The sequence below is a fragment of the Protopterus annectens genome, chromosome 9.part0 (assembly GCF_019279795.1).
Source record: "Protopterus annectens isolate FY-2018-M chromosome 9.part0, PAN1.0, whole genome shotgun sequence".
NCBI lineage: Eukaryota > Metazoa > Chordata > Ceratodontiformes > Protopteridae > Protopterus > Protopterus annectens.
In genome coordinates this window covers 985,559,041-985,585,724 of record NC_056743.1, presented here as the reverse complement: position 1 = coordinate 985,585,724, position 26,684 = coordinate 985,559,041, and the positions used below count along the sequence as shown (strand labels likewise).

At 45.7% G+C, this 26,684-nt stretch overlaps 1 protein-coding gene across 1 annotated transcript in view; it reads left to right on the top strand.

Moving 5' to 3' along the window:
- The window catches only part of PA2G4 (proliferation-associated 2G4), a gene marked incomplete in the record, with an annotated part of 522,843 nt that overhangs the window by 178,927 nt on the left and 317,232 nt on the right, over positions 1–26,684 (top strand). Inside the window, 1 exon segment of the mRNA XM_044083746.1 lies at positions 14,907–14,985. Within this exon segment, the coding sequence (XP_043939681.1) occupies positions 14,907–14,985 (79 nt within the window).

Below are 26,684 nucleotides of genomic sequence, written 5' to 3'. Positions count from 1 at the left end.
GATTGGGTTGTGGTTTCCATTGGCTCGGGGGCCTTGAAGGATACCACACCTGTCTTGAGTAGTGTGAAGTTTGCTTTAGAGAAGTTCTTCACTGTGGTCTTTTTGTTTGGGGTGGGGCGGGATGTGGATTTCTAGTGAGATTAGTTTATGATCTGATCTCACCAAAGAGGGATATACTTCGTGTGGAGCATTTTGTCCCCATGTTTGTGATGATGAGATCTAGTATATTTTCTCCTCTTGTGGGGACGGTGACTAGTTGTTCCATGGCATTTGAATTTATGAACTCCAGGAACCTTTGGGCTAGAAAGTTGGGGCTTGAGTAATGTTCCCAGTCTATATTCGGGTAGTTGAAGTCACCCAATATGATGGTGTTTGGTGATACATTTATACCCTCCAGTGTCTTCAGGAAGGCTGTGTGGGTTTCCTGAGTTTGAGAGGGTGGCCTGTAGCATGCTACAAATTGTAGAGCAGTTTTGCCTATGGTTAATTGCACCTGGATGGTTTCCGATGCTTCGTGCGTAGCCACCAACCTGGAGGTGTGGGTATCTTTGATGAATATGGATACACCCCCTCCTTTTGTGGTGTGGTCTGGGTTTTGGGGCCAGAACGCATGATATGAGGTAAACCCTGATAGTGCCGGGGTGCTCTCAGGAGCCTTGAACCAGGTTTCAGTCACAGCACAGACACAGATGTTCTCCATACTGAGAAGGGCGTCGAGTGCGTGCATTTTGAGATTTAGACTTCTGGCATTGAGCAACATTACTCTTAGTTTCTTCCCGTTTTTGTTTTCTGGGGTGGTAGGTTTAGAATTTGAGCCTTGCCTTAAAAAAGGCACTATGGGGTGGCAAGAGCCTTAGCCAATATCCGGAATCCTAGGGGTGACAGGTGCAAGCCGTCCCTTGCGAAGCAGCGTGGCTTGTCAAGCATGTCATCCCAAGCAGACAGACTGGATCCCCTTTGAATGACACCAGAAATTAAGCCAATTGTTAAAGCTGATCATCTTGTCACTATATTGCGGCATCATTCGTGGTGAAGGAAGGATACTGGTCAGGGTCATACCTGCCTGGGCTACATAATCAGAGAGCTCCTCTGTGTCTCTTCATGTAGTCCAGGGAGGTACGTCTCAGGTCGTTCACACCAGCATGGACAATGACTGTCATACTTGTACTTGCCGTGGAGTGACCTGAGTGCTTGTGTTATGTGGCGGATTCTAGCGCCCGATAGGCAGCTTACTGTGACCTTCTCCTTGTTCAGCCTGGTGAGTGGGACGTCAGTGTGTCTGACTATGGAGTCACCTATGACAAGTATGTTTGGTGTTGTATTTGGCCTTAAGGGCAGTGACTGCTTTGCACACTGATTTTGTTTTTTATGTGTTTGTGTGGTGTCTTGAGTTTGCAGTTGCTTGGGTGTCTGCTTTGGAGGCCTTTGCTGTTTAGGTAAATTTTTACTCAGAGCCTCCGAGTATGTCTTAGTGTGTTTGTGTTTGATTCAGTGATGTGGTTGAGTTATGTGAGACTTGTATTGTGGTGTGTGTAGTTTCCTTCTCCTCCTGCCTGGTCTTGCCAGTCCTGAGTTGAGAGAGCTCAGCCTCCAGTTTGGCTAAATAGCTGCATCTCTCGCAAGTGTTAGTGTTATGTGAGAGGAGGAGAGGGTTGTCCGTGTACATGAGGCAATTGTAACATTGCCTCAGAATTCCCAGATTCACCAACTGGGCAGGAGAGGATGCCAGCATCTGACCCTTCGACATGCTAGAAAGAATTATGAGTTGGTATGAGACAGAAAAGTAGAGGGCTTAGCAGGGAAGTGGGCACTCCTGGGGGGTTTTGCAAGTGAGGGATTTGTATAATATAGGAGTGCTTGACCTGCAAAGAAAATGCTTATAAGACAAGGGATATGCTTTTAAGACAAGTGATTCCCTACCTCCGGCTCCTAGTAAGTCCGACAGATATTACAGGGTTCCTGACTCCCACAAATTTTTCAAAAATCCTGCTGCTGATCCTGAAACTATCTCACAGGGTCTTAAAGGTATAAAGGCCTCTACAGCCAAAAATCCTACCCCCTCTGATAGAGATTCCAGGGCGCTGGATAGATGGGGAAAGAATGTTTATACGTCTGCAACCTTGGCAATTAGGGCCTTAACCTGCCAGGTTCTTACGGTTAAATATCAACAGCATGTTATGGGCTTATTGAAACAGAAAATGATGTTTATTTCTGATTGTGTGGAAAATAAAGAATTACAGGAATTATTGCATGCAGCAGAACAGGTTGGAAAGCATACTTTGCAATGTGGTTTTGATTCCCTGGAGGCCTCTTGCAGGGCCACAGTTACTGGATCTGTGATTAGAAGGCATGCCTGGCTCAAGGAGCAAAATCTGCCTGATCATGTTGAGGGTAAATTGTTGGATGCACCTTTACAGCATGAAACTTTGTTTGGTAATAAGGCAGAAGAGGTTTTAAAGAAAATGGAAGACAAAGCTAAATCTATGCAAACTGTAAATGATTTCTTACAAGTGCAGCTACCTAGATTCAGTAGACACTGGCCTACTAAAACTTTGTCCTTTCCTTTGTCCAACAGAGCCTCACAAGGCAAATCCAGACGCTCAAATGGCTTTAGAATACCAATCACAGGGTTCTTACAGGTCAAACCAATGGGGTGCCTCTTCCTCCAAATCTGGAGGAAACAGAGCACAACCCCCTACAGTAAGCATTCTCAATGACTTCCCTCTACCATTACCAAGCACTTATCTTTTGGCAACCCCATTGGGGGGAAAATTAGCACTTCATGCTCAAAATTGGCAGTTAATTAACCAGGACAAGTGGATATTAAACATAGTATCCCAGGGGTACAGATTTCATTTCTATACTTTGCCAATTCCAAACTGTTCGCCAGATCTGCCACAAAATCAATGGGCAGAGGCTCAGAAATAAGTGACGTCCCCCATAGCTATGGGGGCCATTCAACCAGTACCAGAACAGGAAAAAGGACAAGGGTTTTATTCAAGACTGTTCTGGTACCCAGAAAAGACAATGCCTGGCGTCCAATACTGGACTTATCGATTTTGAACACGTTCTTGGACATCCCAAAATTCAAAATGCTGACTTTGCAACAGCTACTGTCCATGCTGGGCAAGAACGCTTGGTTTAGTGACTCTAGACATGAGGCATACCTGCATATCCCAATAAGGGAATCGTGCAGAAGATACCTTCGCTCCAAGGCAGGTTTTATGCATTACCAATTCTCTGCACTGCCCTTTGGCTTATCTACTGCGCCCAGCACCAGTAATTGCATTTTGCAGACAAAGAAGCATACAAATCTGTCCTTACTTGGACTGTCTGTCTCATTCAAGCAGAAAACAAGGACATTCTTCTTCAACATCTGGCATTTGTAAAAAGGCTTCTATCATGCCTAGGGTACACAAAAAGAAGTCACAGCTGGTACCCACTCAAAAAATTACATTCCTGGGTGCAAGCTTGAATACAACTGCCCAGATGGCTTACCTTACGCCAGACAAAGGCAACTGACTATATACTTCAAACAGATGGCAACAAAAACCCAGTTATCTGCGAGACAAATTTTGCAGGTTTTGGGGTTCATGGCATCCTGCATTCTACTAATTCCATATGCAAGACTGTATATGAGGAAACTTCAATGGTACCTAAAAAGTTTATGGAGTCAACATTGTCACAGTCTGGAAACCATGATTCCTCTCATTCCCTGCCTACAACAGGAGTTTCTTTGGTGGGCAGAGACATGTCACCAAAACAAGGGCCTGTCATTCACTCTACCCCTGCCACCCAACCCCTAACTAGAGATGCATCAGACTATGCTTGGGGGGCCCACCTGGCAGGGAGATGCATTCAGGGCATATGGAGCCCAAAACAAATGCATCTGCATATCAACCAGAAAGAGATGCTAGCTGTTTAGAATGCCCTGACAGTCTTCAAGGACTTACTTCATCCAGGACAACTACTGATGAGCAACACCACAGTTTTGTGGTACATAAACAAGCGGAGGGGGGGGGTACACATTCCTATCCCCTCTGCAGATTAGCCATGGCATTGTGGGACTGCCAGGAAAACAAAATATTCTGGAAGACCTAAGCAGAAATCTTATGGACCCTCACGAGTGGAAACTGGATCCACAAGACTTCAGCATGATAACACAGAAATGGGGGCCCCAGACATGGATCTATTTGCCTCTCCCCAAAATCACCAACTGGGCAAATTCTGCACAAGGACTTATCACAGACAAGCATGGAAAGTGGATGCCCTGTCCTTCAGTTGGAAAAACCTATCAGTCTACGCCTTTCCTCATCTGCCTCTTCTCCCCAAGGTCTTGCTAAAGGTCAGACAGGAAAAAACAAAAATGATCCTAGTTGCCCTGGACTGGCCTCGCTAGCACTGGTACCCAATTCTAAGGAATATGTCTCGACTCCCTCCTTGGTACTTGCCTCAGATACCTCATCTATTGTCTCAGCAGAGCAATCAAGTTCTGCACACTCTGCTCCAAACTTTGAACCTGGCAGCATGGCTGATCATGTAGTTATTCAAACACCTCTCAGTAAATCTGTGATGGATGTCATTTTGGACGCTAGAAGGCCTAGTACTAGAAAACCTTATGCTGATAAATGGAAGAGATTCTGTGCTTGGAACCAAGCACAAGGAATGGACATAACGAAACCAAATATTCCTCAGATTTTACAATACTTGACTGAGATGCATGACAAGGGCTTATCTTTTTCAATAAAAGTCCATGCCTCTGCCATCTCAGCTCATTACAAAATGGAGCCTCCCATCTTTTCTCATCCTCTGCTAAAACAGCATCTTAGAGGGGGCCAAAAATTTGAGGCCTCCCAGAAGATTACCAACTCCTGCATAGGACCTCAATTTTGTGCTGGAAAAACTCACCCTACCTCCTTTTGAACCAGCACCTACTGTGGATATAAAGTTTTTATCTTGGAAAACAGCTTTCCTTTTGGCAATCACTTCAGCAAGAAGGGTTTCAGAACTACAGGCCCTCATGGCTGTGGAGCCTTTTATTACATTTTACCCAGACAGGGTGTCCCTCAGGACCAATTCTTCATTTATGCCTAAGGTGGTATCCAGTGTGGCTCTTAACCAAAGTATTCACCTGCCAACATTTTCCCAAATCCGCAGAACAAGGGGGAGCGGATTCTGCATTCATTGGACGTACACAGACAGCTAAGATTCTACTTAAACGGGAGCAAATCTCTAAGAAAAACTGAGCAACTGCTGGTGGCATTTGCTGCAGGATCAGAGGGAAATGCTATATCAAAGCAGACTATTTCTAAGTAGATAAGCCACTGTTCCAGAGTTCCAACCAAAGATATCCTAGAAGATTCTACTTGGAGCTCTGTTCATACTTTTACAAAGCATTATCATTTGCCTCTCTTCTCTAAGTCCAGGGCAGGCTTTGCCACTGCAGTTCTGCAGGGCCTTATAGCCGCCCCTAATGCTATTTAGTTCTGTCCTCCCATCCATTGCTTTGAGGTTCTACCCAAATGTAATGACTGCAGCAGTGAAACATGAACATAGTACAGTTGTGTACACTTACCGTAAATGTAGATGTTCGAGTGTATTCACTGTTGCAGTCCGGGTTACCCACCCGCCATCCATCTTTTCTTCTAGAACTTCTCTTTCCTTCACTATATTCTAAAGCCTTTGTGGTGTATTTGCTTTTAGATGAGGGTAAAGTTTGTGTTGCTAAAGTGCATTTATATATATATATATATATATATATATATATATATATATATATATATATATATATATATACATCTTTTAAATGGTGTCGGCTGCATGTTTTATATACCTCTGACGTCACGGAAGAGGAGACAGCAACCGACGAAGGACCCAAGACTTTGATATTCAGGCCGACTGAGGGCAACCTGCCAGCAGATTACCCAAATGTAATGACTGCAACAGTGAATACACGCCAAAATCTACATTTATGGTAAGTGTACACAACTGTACTTAGTCTGCCTCTCCATTATTTAACTGATCGATTGTTCTTGTGTAGAAGATGCTGCTACAAACAAAGTAGTACTGCGCTCACAGACCATAACAGTGTGTGTTGAGTCTATAGTATCCAGTGTACTGGAAACGGAGGGAGCAGTAGTAATTTTTAAGAGGTTTGCTGTTAAGTGGACATTTGTAGCTTATCTTCACATATTGGTAAGCAGAGTGCAAGCCATATGCCTTTCCTGCTTTTTGCTCACTAAGTATGCTAACCACATAAATGTGTTCAGTTGTGCAGACCTGATTCGTTAGAATTGCTCAGTAGGAATTATGAGTTGGTTCTCTGCTGTGATTCTACTAGTAGTAAAGTCTGCAGGTGTTACAGGTGGTCTGGTACTAGGGTTGTATGTGGGCCTCTTTGTGTTTATAGCAGGACATGGTGATTTACTCTCTTCTTTTGTTAAGGTTGGCTAAGATGCAGTTGGATGAAAATCCAGTTATAAAATTAGTTCCCGTTTGGGTGGGTAACACCCCTGGTCCTTCCTGGTGAGTGAGAAGTTCATGAGTTGGTGTTTCCAGACTGAGTTTGTAATGAATGTGACGTAATCTCAAGTCATCATATCAGCTAAGATTCACTTCCACAACCTAGTTTGTTGTGAATTTCATATTTTACTCGCCTGTCCAGCGTAAGCATTGTTAGAGGGCTTCTCCCATGAATAGTTCTTCTGACAGGGACCCTGTTTTGCATTGTATCCCAATGTTAGAAACTTTGTTCTACTACTGATATACTTATAAAGAGGGAAATGAAGATGCAGCCATTTGCACTATTAAGTTTGTGTTCGTGTATTGATCTGATGTTATCCTAGTCACTATTCGTCACGTATGGGTCTTTGATCCGACATCGGATCAGTGCCGGCACACTTTAGACAGCAGCTTAGCTCAAGCTCCTCCCCTCTCATAACACACTGCAGCCTTCTTACCCCCCCCCGGATCTCATTTTTTTTTCTTACTTGTCAGATGCAGATTGCTCAGCTCCTTGGGGTGTGTAATGTTTTCTTAGTTTTGTAGTTCTTTTCTACCATTTCCTTAATTTTACTATTGGAACCCTTCTCTTATCCAGTTGTACTAGTTTTCTATCTTCCTTATAGACTTCCCCTCCCGTTTGGTTTACTTGATTTTGGCGCCCTTTTTCTCTTGATTAGTAGTAGGTTCATTTCCGAGGTAGTGGTTTTCTTTGGCTTAACTGTCTTCCCTCCTTTGGTATTTTGGAGTTTAGTGTCTGTTGATTGTGTTAGTGGACGGACTTAGGATTTTTGACTTTGGTCTGTTTTTGGTATTGTCCCTTCGGCTGTCATTTCTGGTATTTGGCCACATTCTCTCCATGTTGGAGAAACCCTTGGGTTTCAAGAGGTGCTTCTCTTGCAGTCGGAAGTTGCCAGTCTCCAACTCGCATGAGGAGTGCTGCCTCTACTGTCTGTGCATCAACCATCTGGAGGTTGAATGCAGCTTTTGTGCCGCATTCAATCCCAAAATCCTGGTCGACCGCCACAATAAGCTCTTGTTAAAAAGGCCTGGTTAAGGGGGGTCCCCTGATCAAAGAAACCTCGACCAAGTCTGACTCCTCTGGATACGAGAAAGGATACTTCCTCCTCATCCTCCAGGGAAGTTTCTGTTAAATTAGCTAAGCTGTCTGATCCCAAGTCTTCTGATCTGACTCCTGCCTTATTGGTGGCGGATCAGAGATCTTTGGATCCCAGGGTTTCTAGGGAATCTACTCCTGGATCCAAGGCTTCTGATCTCAGGTCCTTGGAACCGAGGGTCTTGCCCTCAACTCCCTGATCCAAGGCTTCCGGTTCAAAGCCTATGGATCCAAGTAAGCCCTTACTTGCCATGGATATGACTCTGTTTGATCAGAGAGACTCAAAATCTTCTACCTCGGACCTGCGCATCTTGTTGGACCCGATCCAGTTGGATCTGAGGCCGGTATAGGATCCTATTGTCAGAGGATTTTCCATCTGTTCCTTACGAAAGGGATCAGTTGTTTATCCCTCCACGTAGGGCCTGCTCTCCAGATTTCAGGAGAGGATCCTCGGGGTCTCGGCATAAGTCTCCAGCTTAGGTCCCCCATCTCCTCTCAATCCACCAGGAAAATACTACCTGCAGACATGAACAGGATGACGTGGTCCTTTCTAAAGGCCCCAATTGAGTTGGGGTTCCTGGCTTCCCTGGCCCACAGGCTTAGGGAGTCTTCTCCCCCTCCCCACTTGCTTTCTTGTCTGACCTCACATGGATTAAACTTGGAGGTGGGGGGGTGCTAAGTGGAGGCGATGGGGGTTTTGGAGACTCTCCTTTTCCCAACCTCATCTGGATCCATGGCTGGTTCTGTTTCCATTCCCCCAGGACAGACTGGGCCATCAGTTCAGGTATGGGCTTCTCGGGCTGTTCAGCACTTGATAGCTCTGGACTGGCACTGTCAGGAAGGTTGGGGGTTCAGGTGGTGTCTACCCTCTCTTCAGTTGTGATTCTATCAGCAAGGGAGGGTACCTCATCCAGTCCCTCCGCCTTTCGGGCAGTGGAGATATCCTTCTCACTGTGGACGCTCCTCATCCTGCTCCTGGTAAGCCCATCTGATCTAGCCTTTAGAGGGGACAATAGGGGGTCCCTTCCTCTTCCGAGTCTTCCCCCGAGCCTCCCGCAGAGGAAACGCCTCAGAAGAGGATATGTAAAAGGAGACATCTGGACTCCCCTATATGGAGTCTTTTACTGAGGACATGGATCTTGGTGAGGGGGACGTGTCCCCACAATCACCGCCCCCCGATGACGTCTCCTTTGGAGACATTCTGGAGATTCTTAAGGCCGAGGGTGTTTGGTCTGCTCAGCACCCATCCTCCTGAGGAAACTGTTCCTGGAGGCTTTCGGTACAGGCCCATCCACCTCTTGCGTGTCTCCCCTGCTGACTCTTTAATCAATCTCATCGCCAGGAGGGTCTGGAAGGAACCCGATAGTTGAGCCAGTACCCGAAATAGATAAATCTTTAAGCCCACCTTCGGACAAAACTTTCTAGTTCAAGGCAGTTCCTGTTGATGCTGTTGTGGTGGCTGCTGCCACTACAAATGAGTTGGTAGAGCAGAGCTCATCTGTCCATTGTCCCAACCACCAGTAGAGAGCATTGGACAGATTTGGAAAACTGGTGTTCACATTGACTTCTTTCAGCCTGCAAGCCTTGAATTATCTTACCCAGTTTACCCATCTCCAGAGGAACTTGATAAAGAACTTTCAACTTCTCTCTGAGACCATGTCTGTGGAGGACCTTAAGTCTGTCTCTCGTAAGCTGGCTACTCTTAACATCCATAGCTAATTTGTCCATGAGGTTCATGTCCAACGTAGTAGAGAGTTCCTCACAGGCAGCAGGTACAGGCATTGCCATAAGGCATCATGCCTGGCTGTGTTTAAGTGGACTTGTGTAGGCCTTCAAAGCGTTATTCACCAACACCCCTTTCGATGGTTCCACCCTTTTTGGAACCAGAGTGAAAGAAACCTTAACCAGCAGTGAGCAGAAAGGGAAGACCTTGTCGGCTGTAGGGATAAAGTTTTCTACCCCCCAAAGGTCATTTTCTAAGACCCAAAAGGGAAGCAAGAAAATGTGGTTCCGAAAGTCTGTCTTCCTTTCAGGAAGTTCAAGAGGATTCCTCTTCCAGGGGACAGGGGAGAGGATTCAATGGTAGACACCGCCCTAGAGGCAGAGGAGGCTTGCACAACCAAGGTTCCTGAGAGCCATTCTCTGAGAAACCTTTCCAACGTCCCCGAGGCGTTGCCCGGCTGTCCCTCCCTGGAGGAAGTTGGGGGTCGATTTGGCCTTGCACCCTTTAGCCTGGGCAAATATCACAAATGATCAATGGGTGCTAAGAATCTTATCCAGGGGCTATTACATTCCCTTTTCACCCCCCACCCTCAAGGAAAAAGATCTCTCCCAGATGTGCCATCCAGTCAGAGAATTAGCCCGCCTAGAGATAATCAATCTTCTCTAAAAAAGAGCTGTCCAAAAGGTCCCCACAGGACAGATCTAGAACTTATTCCTGCTTCCTTTTGGTACCGAAGAAAATGGGGGCTCTGCATCCCATTCTGGACCCCTCAGTCTTTTGAACCAGTCAGTCAAGAAGTCAAAGTTTCGGATGGTCACTGTGGAGTCCATCGTTCCCCTTCTGCACAAGAACGACTGGATATGCTCTGTGGATCTCCAGGATGTGTGCTATTACATTAAAATAGGTGCTCCAGGAGATTCCTCCTCTTTCGCTTGGGAGCCTATCACTTCCAATTCAGAGCTTTGCCTTTTGGCCTCACCACAGCCCCTCGGGTGTTCAAATGTATGGCAATGGTAGCAGCTCATCTCAGGTGGCAGGGATTTCAGGTGTTTCCCTACCTCGACGATTGGGTCCTTACAGCCCTTTCAAAGTGTCAACTGGTGGAGACCACATGCTTCCTCCTCCACCTCTTGATCAGCTAGGGATAATGGTGAATCTAACCAAGTCTTCTATGATTCCATCTCAGCAACCCGAATTTATAGGCACACACGGACACCACCTTGGAGATTTTGCAGCCCTTCCTCTCAGAGGTGTACTCCTTACTCGATTTCACATTCAGGCTCTTCTAAAGCAAACTCGTCCTCTAGTCTCATTCTCAGGGCTTTGGGTTCCATGGCAGCTGCCATTTATCTGGTATCGTTGGCCAGATGCTATGAGAATTCTACAGTGGACCCTGGCAGTCCAGTTGTCCACCATCTTCCATCTTCTATCGGTTCCCATTCGTCTCACACCAATTTGTCAGACACCTGTCTTGGTGGATGGGCTCCCTGAATCTCCTAATCGGCAAACTGTTCTCTCCACCTGTTCCAACAGCCGCGGTGACCATTAACACTTCCCTCCTAGGGCAGGGGCGGGGGACTTCCAGGGAAGGACTGTCCAAGGGATGCGGTCCCATTCAGTGACCAAGCTGCACATAAACATTTTGGAAATGAAAGCAGTCTTTTTATTGTTTCAAGCCTTTCAGGATTGCCTCCCTCTGGAGACAATAGCAGTTCACACGGATAACATGACTGTTGTGGGGTTCATAAACGAGCAAGGAGGCACACGTTCTTACCTGCTTTGTTGCGAAGCCATGAGGGTTTGGGAATGGTGATGTCCTTGGGGCGCTTTCTTGTTGCAACACATATTCCCAGAGCTTCCAACATGTTGGCAGACAAATTGAGAAGGGCTGTTCTGAACCCTCGCGAGTGGTCCCTGAATCCTTCAGTGGAGAAGATCTTCTGTCGGTGGGGTCAACCGAGCTGCGATCTGTTTGCTTCTCCTTTTCAATCACAAATGCAGCAGTTACTTTGCCCTGATCCCCCCCCCCCCCAGAGGAGGGAGTCCTCCAGAGACGGTACTGACTCACGATTGGCATCCGGGTCTCCTTTATGCCTTTCCACCTTTACCCCTAATTCCTAGAGTATTTCAAAAAGCAAGACTCCTCCGGACGCAGTTGATCCTCATTGCCCCATTCTGGCCTCGGCAGGTGTGGTTTCCCTTCTTGCAGTCTTATCTAAAGCACCCTCCTTGGGTGCTAGATCTGGTTCTGGATCTGCTCTCATTCGTCGCTCCATCTGCTCCTGAATCTGCAGACCCTTCGTTTGACAGTGTGGTTTGTCCACTTCCCATGATTATTGCCAAGTCCAGGCTAGTTTCCCCTGTGATGGATGATATCCTTGCTTCTCAGAAGTCTTCCACTAAGTCTACAGGAGAAAATGTGGAAGATATTCTCTGTCTGGGCTAGAGGTCGTAACCTTCATCCTTTTTCAGCCTTCATTTCTGACATTCTCCTTTTCTTGGCTTTCTTTAAGGGAGTGAGCTAGTTTTTCTACAATCAGTCCAGTTAGCAGCAATTTCTAATTATCTCAGTCACGAGACTACCTTTTCTTCCTGACTATGCAAAGCCTTCTTGAAAGGTGTGTTCTTGTTGCGACCCCTGGTAAAGGTTCATAGGTAGGTACTAGGCTATTGGCCCTAGGGCCTATACAAGCCTAGCCAAACTGTATCCTGGCTTTTGCCACCCTGAAAGTTATTGTCCTGTGCCCCTGTCAAGCAGAGCCACAAATGCGATCCCCGGGGTGAATTTCCCACCTCCCATCCAATCATCAAGATCTCTCCCGAAGAGTGCCAAGGAGGAGCTCTGCCTGATATAGATATGCAGTCCGCTCCAGAGTATCTGAAGTCTCCGGGACAGGAATCCATCCCTCCAGCATGTTCTGCCCACCGTGGCGACAAGGTCCAGACCCCTAGAGCATGTAGCTCAGAGGGATCAGGACTTCCCTACGTGGAGCATGTCCAACAGCTCTGGGCCCGAAATAGCCCTGTATGCCAGGCAGAGACCGCCCCTGAGCAGGTGACATGCGACGGAGCAAAGCCGGAGCTTCCGAGACGGTCCGTGTGGGGCATCTGTCCGAGGCCGGCAATCCTCCCTGTGAGGTATTTCTGCGGCCCTTCCAGTTGCCGCAGACATCCTGCAAGGCACACACCAAAAGGGGCGTTGTACTCCATAATGGGTCCAATGAGTGATGAGAAAAGGGTAACAATGACCTCCTCTTTCCTGGATGAGAAACCCCCTGTGATGAGGTGTGCCACACAGAAGGATCCTGGGACTACCATGGCGATGTGATCATCAAAGGAGAGACCACTGTCCACTTGTCCTAAGGTCTCATCACACCTCCGGTGCCAAGTAGACCACCGCCTACATGGCAATTCACGGGTACAGACTTTTTACCAAAAGGGACGACAACGCACCCCCCTGGCACCGAGCCCGCGGCCATGGCCCTGACACCAGGCATCCGTCCCAGGAGGCCCCCCCCCCCCCCCCCACGCAGGATGTCCACATCGTCAGGAGTTTTGATTATGGACCCCTCTCCTGTGGGATCTTACTCTAGTGCTGCAATATTTGACCAAACCCCTATTTGAACTCGCTTCTTCCTGCGATCTTGAGTTTCTCTCCTGGAAGACTGCAATTAGTGGCTGTAACTTCAGCCAAACGTGTTTCAGAATTGCAGGCCCTATTAAGCCTCCTTATTTCATAAAGGTAGACTGGCCTTGAAACCCAACCCTTCATTTATGCCTAAAGTGGCCACTGAGGTGAATCTTGGTTAATACAGCTTCCAGTTTTCCTAATTGTTCTAATAAAGGAGAGTACATTTTGCATCATTAGATGTTCCAACAACTTTGTCTCTACGCAGAACTAAGTCCTTTTCAGACCAATTGTCTGTGGCCTTCTAAACTAACAGGAAGGGTGAAGCCATGTCAAAGATTACTATCTCCCGTTGGATTTCAGTGCATTTCCTTCGTTCACTCCTCATGTGGTTCTCTGTTGCTTGGACCAGTCAGGGCTCATTCCACCAGGTCTATGGCCACTTCAGCTGCCTTTGTAACTCGTCAATCTCTGACATTTGTGTAGTAGCAACTTGGTCCTCTCCTCATACATTCATCTCTCATTACAAACTTCACTTGGTATCTAGAGGAAGGGCTTCCTTTGGCTCCACTGTTCTTTGGCATGTCCTTCCTTGAGGCCACCCAGGAATTTCAGTTAGCTGGGGAGACTGACCCATACGAGATGAATGGTGACTAGGATAACAGATTAATAGTTATGTACTCACCATAACTTGTGTTATCCATAGTCACCATTCTTTACAGCCCCACCCTCCAGCCCCCGTCCTGAAAGATCGGTAGGATTTAGAGGATTCTTGTTGTTGGCAGGTTTCTTCAGGGCAAACTCTGAGGAGTTAGAGAGGGCAGCAGAGCATTATGGGAGGGGAGGAGCTTGAGCTAAAGTGTGCCTTCTCAGATCCGATATCAGATCCAAGACCCATACATGATGAATGGGGACTACAGATAATAGGTACAAAGTTATGGTGAGTACATAACTTATTATTTTCATTACTGAAAAGCCAGCAAAACTGGTCTTGATGTTGAACTGAAAGTATTGGCCAGCAGGTGACAAGTTTTAGGGAGTCTTACAGTGGCTATATATTCTTGGGGAAATATGCTGTTGTGTATTTTGCTGGCTTTCACACGTGAAGAGCTTATGATGACTCAGAGTTGTTTAGGACAAGATGCATGTCTGCAGGTCGGTCCTTGTAATGCTGCAAATGGAGTAACACAACTTAGACCTTCCATTGCTGCAGTGAGAGGCTGGCAGTCCATATAGCACAGTTAGAATTCTGTAGCTTCAATACACCTGAAACTGACTTCAAGCACAAGACCACTTGACCAGGCTGTGTCATACCTGGCAATTAGCTGTATTTATTGTTCAATTTAGCTAGAGGACTGCAGTTAAGTTATCGGAAATCATTGTTACTTTCCTCAAGGCATTTCCTCATTGTTAGTATTAATTAGGTACACTGGCACTTGCACTGCAGCGGACAGTAGGTTATTTGATTTCAGCAGAAGTTTTGTATTGGTAACCTAGGCACACTGATATTTATGGTGATTTTGTTTTTAGGTATTGGAAAGTATGTTAATGGGTTATAGCAGAAACTTTACAGTATTAGCATGTACAGTTATTTGAAGTGGCTTAGAGACATCATTGAAAGTACATTAAACGGTTAACAGAAGGTTTACAGCAGAAACGAGAACATTGCAAACAGTAAACAGAATACATTGGCAGTATTGATTACTAGAAATGTACATAGTGTGAGTATCATTTTCATCTTCAGCATAGAATATTTTAACTAAAGTAGGATTAAAAATCAGCAAAGTGGTCCTCTCCAAAGGATGATTTACCCTAGTTTCTGAAAGCATTTTACTGGGTAAACAGCAGGAACAGGGGCCAGAGACAACTTGTGTTGGTGTGATGCAGTGTGGTGGAGTCTCAGTCAGTATTATGCATAGCTTTTTTTTCTGTTCCAGGTATGTTGTCACACCAGCTGAAGCAGCATGTCATTGATGGCGAGAAAACAATAATTCAGAACCCAACAGACCAACAAAGGCAGGAATGTTTTTGATTTTCTTTCAAAACTTGTGTGCATGTTTTTAAAAAAAAAAATGTGCGCAGCTGCATCTGTTTTTTGTATAGGGGATAAGCTAATGACAGTGACCTGGGTTTTAAGACTGTTACTAAGCATCCTTGGAATCTTTTAGGAGTGCGTTTCTGCTTACTTCCGGAGTACTTGGTTAATTCTGGATACAAATGGATGAACTATCTTTGGGTTTCTCCCTTCTGTGATGTCATAACTTGTTTTGCACCATGAGCAGTCTTTGTTTTGCGTATTGGTGATGTTTTGCATATTAGTGATGATCTTCGTGTTTCACTGTTGCAGTCATTACATTTGGGGTAATCTGCTGACAGGTTGCCCTCAGTCGGCCTGAATTCCAAAGTCTTGGGTCCTGCGTCGGTTGCTGTCTCTTCTTCCATGACGTCAGGGGTATGACATGTAGCCAATGCCATTTTCTTTAGTCTTTCTTGCCGCGCGGTGCCTGGAGCAGAAGCATTTCGCAAGTGCCGGTCGGCCGACGACTGAAATGTTCGAGTTTGAGTTTCAGAACCGAAGTCTTCACTAAAGCTAAGTACCCCGTTGGGGAAACTTTTTTTTCTTGCTCCATACCGATGTCAGAAAACGTTAATAATTGTATTACTTGTGGGAAGCAAATACCGCCTAAGGATTTCCATTTATACCGTATTCCTTGCCTAGGCCCTGATCACAACGTACCTGGCTGTCGGTTTTGTGCTAGATTTAACCAAAGCACTATTAAGCGTCTGTATATTTTTGCCTCAAAGTATTTTGGAAACAGATTTAACTACCCAGAATTGTTGTCGGATAGCAGTCCAACTACCGGAGTATATAAAAAACGCAAAGAAAACGACAGAGAAAGGCAGTCGAGATCCAAAACCGATGAAACTTTTAAGCCAGTCGCCAGTTAGCCTGTACTCACTGAGGCGCTTTCGCAGCCCCTGATACCTGCTACCTTTGAGTCGCAGGCCACTACTGACACCCTTGTGGAGTCTGGCATGCCGCAAGATACATCTGTCGGTCCAATACCTTGAGTATCTCCCTCAGATGGGTCCTGAGCTACTGAGCAGGCACCGGCTTCTGAGGGTGTATTCAGACCTCAACATTTGTATATCAAACCGTCGACAGCTGCAAAACCAAAGACAAAAGCAGCTTCTAAAACTAAAAACCGACACATGCACAGGCCTCTGTGCCTAAAAAACAGATGATCAGAATGGCTGAAGACCTTGTTACCTTGATCAGGGGTACCCATCCCCATTCAGATAAGAGGCCTAGGCAAGACCCTGATTATGAATCTTCAGATCAGGTTTCTATTTCTCCTGATTCCTCTTCTGATCAGGAATTATCTATATATCCCTGTGAGGATTCTGATGCAGAGGAGTCTCTACTTTCTGCATCTCCTCCTGAGGATTATTCATTTGGAGAAACCTTGCATACTTTGAGGGAGCATTTTCACTGGGAGAGTAAAGACTTCTCAGAATCAAAAAAGAGGCTCAGGGATTTCCTTCTCCCTCAGCACAGGCCTTTAGCCATTTCCCCTGTTTTAGACATTGTGGATGATGTTTTTGGAGTCGAGCTTGACTCCTGACTCCTTACCTCCGGCTCCCAGTAAGCCTGACAGATTTTACAGGGTCCCTGACTCGCATGCATTTTTATTTAGAAACCCTGCTGCTGATCCTGAAACTATTTCACAGGGTCCTAAGGGAGTTAAGGCCTCAACAGCAAAAAAATCCTACCCCCTCTGATAGAGATTCAAGGGCACTGGACAAATGGCGGGGGGGGGAGGTTTATACATCTGCAACCTTGGCAATCCGGGCCTTAAACTGTCAATTTCATATGCTTAAGTACCAACAACATGTTATGGGATTGCTGAAACAGAAAATGATGATTTCTGAATGTGCAGAAAATAAAGAATTGCAGGAATTATTGCATGCAGCTGTGGGTTAACAAGGAGGAAGTAAGGATAGCTATGAAGAGGATGAAGAACGGAACGACTGTTGGTCCAGATGACATACCTGTGGAAGCATGGAGGTGTTTGTGAAATGGCAGTGGAGTTTTTAACTAGATTGTTTAATGAATTCTTGGAAAGTGAGAGGATGCATGAGGAATGGAGAAAGTGTTTTGGTACCGATTTTTAAGAATAAGGGTGATGTGCAGAGTTGTAGTGACTACAGAGGGATTAAACTGATCAGTCATAGCATGAAGTTATGAGAAAGAGTAGTGGAAGCTAGGTTAAGAAGGGAGGTGATTAGTGATCAGCAGTATGGTTTCTTGCCAGGAAAGAGCACTACAGATGCGATATTTGCTCTGAGAGTGTTGAGTGAGAAGTACAGAGAAGGTCAGAAGGAGTTGCATTGTGTCTTTGTGGATTTAGAGAGAGCATGTGACAGGGTGCTTAGAGAGGAGTTGTGGTATTGTATCAGAAAGTCGGGAGTGTCAGAGAAGTATGTAAGAGTGGTACAGGATATGTACGAGGATAGTATGACAGCAGTGAGATCTGCGGTGGGAGTAACGGATACGTTTAAGGTGGAGGTGGGATTACATCAAGGATCAGCTCTGAGCCCTTTCTTATTTGCAATGGTGATGGACAGGTTGACAGATGAGATCAGCCAGAAGTCCCTTTGGACTATGTTGGTAGATGACATTGTGATCTGTAGTGAGAGTAGGGAACAGGTGGAGGAGACCCTGGAGAAGTGGAGATGTGCTCTAGAGAGAAGAGGAATGAAGGTCAGCAGGACTAAGAATGTGTGAATGAGATAGAGGAATGGTGAGGATGCAGGGAGTAGAGGTGGCAAGGGTGGATGAGTTTAAGTACTTGGGATCAGCAGTTCAGAGTAATGGTGAGTGTGGAAGAGAGGTGAAGGAGAGTACAGGCAGGATGGAGTGGGTGGAGAAGAGTGTCAGGAGTGATTTGTGACAGATTAGTTAGTACCAGTAAGAGTGAAAGGGGAAGGTCTACAAGAGGGTAGTGAGACCAGCTATGTTATATGGGTTGGAGACATTGGCACTGACAAAGGCAGGAGTCAGAGCTTGACATGGCAGAGTTGAAGATGTTAAGATTTGCACTGGGTGAGACGAGGATGGACAGGATTTAGGAATAAGTATATTAGAGGGTCAGCCCAGGTTGGAAGGTTTGGAGACAAAGCCAGAGAGGCAAGATTACGTTGGTTTTGGACATGTGCTGGGGAGGGATGCAGAGTATATTGGGAAAAAGATGCTAAGGATGAAGCTGCCAGGTAACAGGAAAAGAGGGAGGCCTAAGATAAGGTTTATGGATGTGGTGAGGGAGGACATGCAGGTGGTTGGTGTAACAGAGCAAGATGCAGAGGACAGGAAGAAATGGAAACAGTTGATCTGCTGTGGTGACCCCTAATGGGAGCAGCCGAAAGAAGAAGATTGCATGCAGTTGAACAGGTTGGAAAGCAATCCAGGCAGTTGAACAGGTTGGAAAGCATACTTTCCAATGTGGTTTTGACTCATTAGAGGTGTCCTGCAGGGCCGCAGTTACTGGATCTGTGATTAGGAGGCATGCCTGGCTAAAGGAACAAAATCTGCCTGGTCATGTTAAAGCTAAATTGCTAGATGCACATTTACAGCATGATTCTCTGTTTGGTATTAAGGCAGAAGAGGTTTTAAAGAAAATGTAAGACAAAGCTAAGTCTATGCAAACTGTTAGCCTTCTTACAAGTGCAGCCACCAAGATTCAGTAGACACTGGCCTACAAAAAATTGGTCCTTTACTGTCAGAGCTCAAATGGGCAAATCCAGATGCCCTAAGGGTTCCAGGTACCAGGCGCAAGATTCATACAGGTCAAAGCAATGGGGCACTTCTACCTCCAAATCTGGAGGAGATAAAGCGCAAACCTACAGAAAACAATCCCAATGACTTCCCTCTGCCTACACCAAGCACTTTTCTTTTGGCAGCACCCATAGGGGAAAAAAATAGCACTTTTTGCTCAAAATTGGCAGTTAATAACCCAGGACAAGTGGGTATTAAACATAGTATCACAGGGATACAGATTCCATTTCCACACTCTGCCAATAGCAGATGGTTGGCCAGATCTGCCAAAAAATCAGTGGGCAGGGGCACAGAAACAGGTTATGTCCCTCATAGATATGGGGGCCATTCAGCCAGTACCAGAACAGGAAAAAGGACAAGGTTTTTACTCTACTGTTCTTGGTACCCAGAAAGGACAAGGCCTGGCGGCCAATACTGGATTTATCGATTTTGAACACAAGACATTCCAGAACTCAAAATGCTGACTTTGCAGCAGCTTCTGCCCATGCTGGGCAAGAATGCTTGGCTGGTGACATTAGACCTAAAAGAGGCATACCTGCATGTCCCAGTAAGACAGTCATGCAGAAGATACCTCAGATTCAAGGCTGGCTTAAGGCATTACCAATTTTCTGCACTGCCCTTTGGCTTTATCTACTGCGCCCAGGGTCTTTACGAAGTGCCTGGCACCAGTAATTGCATTTTGCAGCCAGTGTTATACAAATATATCCTTTCTTGAACGACTGTCTCATTCAGAGAACAAGGACATTCTTCTTCGACACCTGGCATTTGTGAAAAGGCTTCTAGCATGCCTAGGGTACACAATAAACTGAAAGAATTCACAGCTGGTACCCTCTCAAAAGATAACATTCCTGGGTGCAAGCTTGAATACAACTGCCCAGATGGCTTACCTCACGCCAGACAAGCAAAGACAACTGACTACTTACTTCAAACTGATGGCAACAAAAACCTAGTTACCTGCAAGACAAATTCTGCAGGCTCTGGGACTTGTGCATATGAGGAAACTTCTTATGGAGTCGACATTCTCAGTCTGGAGGCAGTGGTTCCTCTCATTCCCTGCCTACAACAGGAGTTTCTATGGTGGGCAAAGGCATGTCACCAAAACATGGGACGGGCCTTTACCCTACCCCCTGCCACCAGCCAAACCATAACAGACTCAATTATGCCTGGGGGGCCCACATGGCAGGAAGATGCATTCAGGGCATATGGACCCCAAAACAAATGCATCTACATATCAACCAGAAAGAGATGCTAGCTGTTCAAAATGCCATAACAGCCTTCAAGGACTTCGTCCAGGACAATTAATGATAGACGGACAACACCACGGTCATGTGGTATATAAACTAACAAGGGGGCACACACTCGTACCCCCTTTGCAGATTAGCCCATGGCACTGTGGGACACAGCTTTTACCTACCAAATACATCTTCAAGCTCAATTCCTGCCAGGAAAGCAAAACACTCTGGCAGACTAAGCAGAAACCTTATGGATCCTCACGAGTGGAAACTAAATCCACAAGTCTTCAGCGTGATAACAGAGAAATGGGGGAGTCCAGACATAGATCTGTTTGCCTCTCCTCAAAATTATCAATTGAAAAGATTCTGCACAAGGACTTATCACAAACAAGCATGGAAAGTGGGACGCCTTATCCTTCAGTTGGAAAAAACGATCTGTTTACGCCTTTCCTCCTCTGCCTCTTCTCCGCAAGGTCCTCCTAAAAGTCAGACAAGAGAAACCAAAGATGATGCTAATTGTCCCGCACTGGCCCCACCAATACTGGTACCCACTCCTAAGGAACTTGTCTCAATATCTATCTTGAACCCTTGCCTCAAAGACCTCAACTACTGTCCCAGCAAAACAATCGACTACAAACACTAAACCTGGCAGCATAGCTGATCATGTAGTTATACAAACAACACCTCTCAGTAAAGCTGTGATGGATGTCATTATGAAGCCAGAAGGCCTAGTACTAGAAAATGTTATGCTGACAAATGGAAGAGATTCTGTGCTTGGAATCAAGCACAAGGAACTGATACAGCAGAACCAAATATTCCTAAGATATTACAATACTTAACTGAGATGCTTGACAAAGGCCTGTCTTTCTCATCAATTAAAATCCATGCCTCTGCCATTTTGGCTCATTACAATACTGAGCCACCAATCTTTTCTCATCCTTTACTTAAGCGGTATCTTAGAGGAGCCAAAAATTTAAGGCCTCCTAGATAATTGCCATTACCTGCATGTGGGACCTCAATTATGTGTTGGAAAAGCTCACCCTGCCTCCATTTGAACTAGCTGCTACCGCTGATATAAAGATCTTATCATGGAAAACCGCTCTGCTACTAACAATTACTTCAGCAAGAAGAGTTTCAAAGCTACAGGCCCTCATGGCTGTAGAGCCTTTTTATCATATTTTACCCAGACAGGGTGTCTCTGAGGACAAATCCTACATTTATGCGTAAGGTGGATGTTCATCGTGCATACAGCTGCAGTCATAACAGATGGGTTCTCCTGCCATCAGGTGGGTCCTCGGTCGGCCGAATTCCAAAGTCTAGGTCCGGCGTCTGTTGTCATCGCTTCTTCCCTGACGTCAGTGCGACAGGTATAAAAGAACCAGCCGATGCCATTTTCTTCAGTCTTTTTTGCCGCACAGTGCCTGAAGCAGAAGCAGTTCGCAAGTGCCGGTCGGCCAGCTTCTGAGATTACAAAAAATTTGGAACCGAAGTTGTCTTAAAAGCTAAGTACCCCATTGGGGAAACTTCTTCTTGCCTCAGACCGATGTCAGACAAAGTTAATAATTGTATTTCTTGTGGGAAGCAAATACCGCATAAGGATTTCCATTCCCTCTGTATACCTTGTTTAGGCCCAGACCACGACGTCTCGGTCTGCCGTTTTTGTGCTACATTCAACAAACGCACTATTAAGCGTCGGGCGGAGTTCACCCAGCATTATTTTGGGAAAGCATTTAACTATACTATGTCGTCGGATACTCCGACTCCGGTTTTGTCTAAAACACAAAGACAAGGACTGACACTCGAGGTCCGCGGCCTCTACCGACACCACGCCAAAGCCGACTACATGTGGTCCGGTTCTCAGCGAGGCGCCCGCAGCCCCTGATTACCGACGACACATTTTTGGCGGTGTCTCTTGTACCCGAGGTCGCAGGCTCCTCTGCCCCCACACCCTGACTACAGATACCGAAGTCACACTTGGCATTGAAACACAGAATGTGGACAGGTCCACCTCCACTCAAGGTGTCTTCATACCTTCCTCTTCTTTCTCCATCAAGGCTTTCACCAAGTCTACAGCTGCCATGCACCCTAAGAGACCAGCTACACAGGGCCCATCTCCAGGCCCCAGTGCCTAAGAAACAGATGCTTAAAATGGCTGAGGATTTAATTTCTCTAATCAGAGGTTCTCAGCCACCTCCGGACAAAAGACCCAGAGTGGAGGAAGATTCCCCCTCCTCTGATCAGGGCTCCATTATTTCAGAGCACTCTGATTATCAGGAACAGTCTTACTCTCCTTTTGAAGACTCTGATGCAGAGGAATCTATTCCTTCTGTATCCCCCCCTGATGATTACTCATTTGGTGAAACTTTGCATACCTTAAGGGAACACTTCCACTGGGAAGGCCAGGATTATTCAGATTCCAAGAAAAGACTCAGGGAATTTCTTTTGTTACCCCAGCACAGGCCTCTGGCTATACCTCCTGTCCTGGACATCCTAGATGTTTACTCGGAGGCCTGCCTTAACCTGGACTCTCTCCCTCCAGCTCCAGTTAAGCCTGACAGGTACTACAGGGTTCCTGACTCGCACCAATTTCTATACAAACGCCATGCTGCTGCCCTAGAAACCATCTCACAGGGGCTCAAGGGAGTTAAGGCCTCCATTGCCAAAAACCCATTGCCTTCCAAGAGAGATTCCAGATCCTTAGAAAGGTGGGGAAAAAAGGTATATACCTCTGCTACCCTATCCATGAGGGCCTTAAACTGTCAGTTTCATATGCTAAAATGCCAACAGTTTCTGTTCTCAATTGAAAAGTAAAATGTCACAACCTGAACAGCCAGACATGAAGGAGTTGCAGGATTTGATGCATAATGCAGAACAAGTGGGTAAACATACCTTACAATGTGGTTTTGATGCTCTAGAGGCCTCATGTAGAGCTGCTGTTACAGGCTCAGTCATACGTAGGCATGCTTGGCTCAAGGAACAAGCCTTGCCTGATCATGTCAAAGCTAAATTACTAGACGCCCCTCTTCAAAAGGATGTACTATTTGGGGCAAATGCTGAGGAAGTATTACAGAAAATGGAGGAAAAGGCTAAATTAATGCAAACTGTGAAATAATTTATGCAGGTTCAACCCCCCACGTTTTAGTAGAAATTGGCCTTCCAAAAACTGGTCCTTTCCTGCCACAGACAGACCCCAAAGAGGCAGATACAGGCGCCGAGGGGGCAGAGGACAAACACAAGGCTCGTACAGAGGCAGACAATGGCAAGCTCCTACACAAAGAGGTGGTGAGGACAACTCGCAATCTTTCAGAAAGCAAAACCAATGACTTTCCCCTTTGCATGCCAACCAGGGCTCAAATGGCAGCACCCTTAGGAGGAAAGTTGGCACTATTCTCAAAAAATTGGCATATTGTCACAAAGGACAAATGGATCCTGAACATTATAAACAGAGGCTACAAATTCCATTTTCATACCCTTCCAAAAAATGAAAGGCATGCCAAACCTGCCACACAATCAAAGGGCAGAGGCACAAAAGCAAATTTCAAACCTTATAAACATGAAAGCTATTCAAGAGGTACCTACACACAAACAAGGTCGAGGTTTTTATTCCAGGCTATTTCTGGTGCCAAGGAAGGGCAAAGATTGGAGACCTATTTTGGATCTTTCCATCCTAAACACATTCCTACTCGTACCAAAATTCAAGATGCTCACTCTACAGCAACTTCTTCCCATGCTGGGCAAGGAGTCTTGGCTGGTAACATTGGACCTCAAGGAGGCATACCTGCATGTCCCAATCAGACAAAATTGCAGAAGATACCTCAGATTTCTTGCAGGTTCAATACATTATCAATTCTCTGCATTGCCCTTTGGCTACTGTGCCCAGAGTATTCACGAAATGCCTGGCATCAGTAATTGCCTACTGCAGACTTCAAGGGATACAAATATACCCTTATTTGGACGACTGCCTGATCCAAGCGGACAGCAAACACATTCTTCTGAAACATCTGGCTTATGTAATAATGTTATTAAACTCTCTAGGATACACAGTCAACAAAGAGAAATCAAGACTAATACCCTCTCGGAAGATAATTTTCCTGGGTGCCAATTTGGACACAAACACCCAGATGGCCTACCTCGCCAGAGAAGCAGGGGCAACTAATTCAATATTTCAGAACACTGGCAAATTGCACCAGGCTGACTGCAAGGAAAATCCTGCAGGCTCTGGGATTCATGGCATCTTGCATCTTACTAATCTCATGTGCAAAGCTGCATATGAGAAAACTACAATGGTACCTAAAAAAACATATGGTCTCAACACAGCCACAGTTTGGAAACAATGATACCACTAATTCCATGTCTGCAAAAGGAATTTCTGTGGTGGGCTCAAGCATGCCAAACAAACATAGGTCTTCCATTCAGCAAGCCTCAAGCAAATCAAGTCATCACAACAGACGCCTCTGACTACGCCTGTCATGCACATGACAGACCGGTGCATTCAGGGCAAATGGACCCAAAAAGAAAAGCACCTTCACATCAATCAAAGAAATGCTAGCAGTGATAAATGCTATTACAGCCTTCAAGGACCTTCTACAACCAGGTCAACTATTGACGAGAACAGACAACACCACAGTTATGTGGTACATAAACAAGCAGGGAGGAACACATTCTTATCCCCTATGCAGACTGGCCATGTCACTTTGGAACATGGCCATGGACTTACAAATGGAGCTACAAGCACAGTACTTGCCAGGCAAGGAAAACACGCTGGCAGACAACCTAAGCAGGAATATGACAGATCCACACGAATGGAAGTTGCATCCTAAAGTTTTTACAGAAATAATCCAAGAATGGGGAAGGCCAGACATAGAACTCTTTGCCTCCCACAAAAATCAATTAACAAAATTCTGCTCAAGGATCTTCCATCCAAAGGCCTGGAGAGTGGACGCTTTCTCTTTCAGTTGGACATCAATGACAGTTTATGCCTTCCCACCTCTTCCTCTGCTGCCCAAAGTCCTATTGAAGACCAGAGCAGACAGATCAAAGATGATCCTCATTTCTCCGGACTGGCCAAGGCAACACTGGTACCCACTACTAAGGAGCCTGACGCATTCCCCACCATGGACCCTGCCTCTAATGCCTCTTCTGACTCAGCACAGTTTCAAAACTCTTCACAGTCAACTGAAGACACTCAATCTAGCCGCATGGAAGATTCCTTAGCATCACAGCAGGCCCTGCTCTCCAAGGAGGTGCAGAATGTCATTTTGGAGGCCAGAAGGCCATCAACTAGAAAAGCTTACTCTGCAAAATGGAAACGTTATTGTGTTTGGAATGAGAAAAAGGGCCAGTGCCCTGGAAAACTGAATTTACCTCAAATACTACAATATTTGGCCGAACTGCTAAGCAGTGGACTTTCGTTCTCCTCCATCAAAATCCATGCCTCAGCCATTTCTGCAGAATACAACACTGATCCACCTTTATTCTCTCGCCCTCTATTAAGACAGTTCCTCAGAGGGGCTAAGAATTTAAGACCTCCAAGAAAACAACCAATACCTGCTTGGGATCTTAATTTCATTCTGGAAAAACTGACTTTGCCCCCTTTTGAACCAGCTGCCTCATCAGATTTACAATATTTGTCCTGGAAAACAGCTTTCCTTCTGGCTATCACTTCAGCTCGTAGAGTTTCAGAACTACAGGCTCTTATGGCTGTCCAGCCTTTCATCATCTTCCATCAGGACAGAGTTTCATTACATACCAACCCGTCCTTTATGCCTAAAGTGGTATCCAGGGTAGCTTTAAATCAGGCCATACATTTACCTACTTTTTATCTTAATCCTCAAAACAAAGGGGAGAGATTACTGCATTCCTTGGACATCCACAGATAACTGCGTTTTTATTTGGACAGAACAAAGCCTTTCAGGAAATCAGAACAGCTTTTTGTGGCCTGTGCGGTAGGAGCTCAAGGAAAGTCAATATCCAAACAGACAATCTCAAAATGGATAGCCCACTGCATACGCTTTTGCTATTCCTTTCATGGCAAAACTGTACCTACAGGCATTAGAACTCATTCCACCAGGGCCACAGCCGCCTCTGCAGCCTTCCTCAGAGGAGTTCCTACCAAGGATATTTTAGAAGCAGCCACTTGGAGTTCTGTGCATACCTTCTCTAAGCACTACAACCTATCATTATACTTCAAGTCTAGAGCAGGCTTTGCCACTGCAGTTTTGCAGGGCATTTTGGCTCCTCCTAGCTCCACCTAGTGCCTACCACCCCTTTCTTAGCTTTGGGATTCTACCCATCTGTTATGACTGCAGCTGTATGCACGATGAACTTAGTACAGTTTTGTACCTACCATAAATGTAGATGTTTGAGTGCTAATACAGCTGCAGTCCAGGTTTCCCTCCCACCTTCCCCTCTAGGCGTATTCTTTTATGGTGTATTTGCTTGCAACTACTGTTTTTTGATTATATTGCATTGCATTATTACATTATTTTATGTATTGCCCTCCTTCTGGGGGCACCTGACATCTGGGGCAAGAAAGACTGAAGAAATTGGCGTCGGCTGGTTCTTTTATACCCCTGTCGCACTGATGTCAGGGAAGAAGCGACGACAACTGACGCTGGACCTAGACTTTGGAATTCGGCCGACCGAGG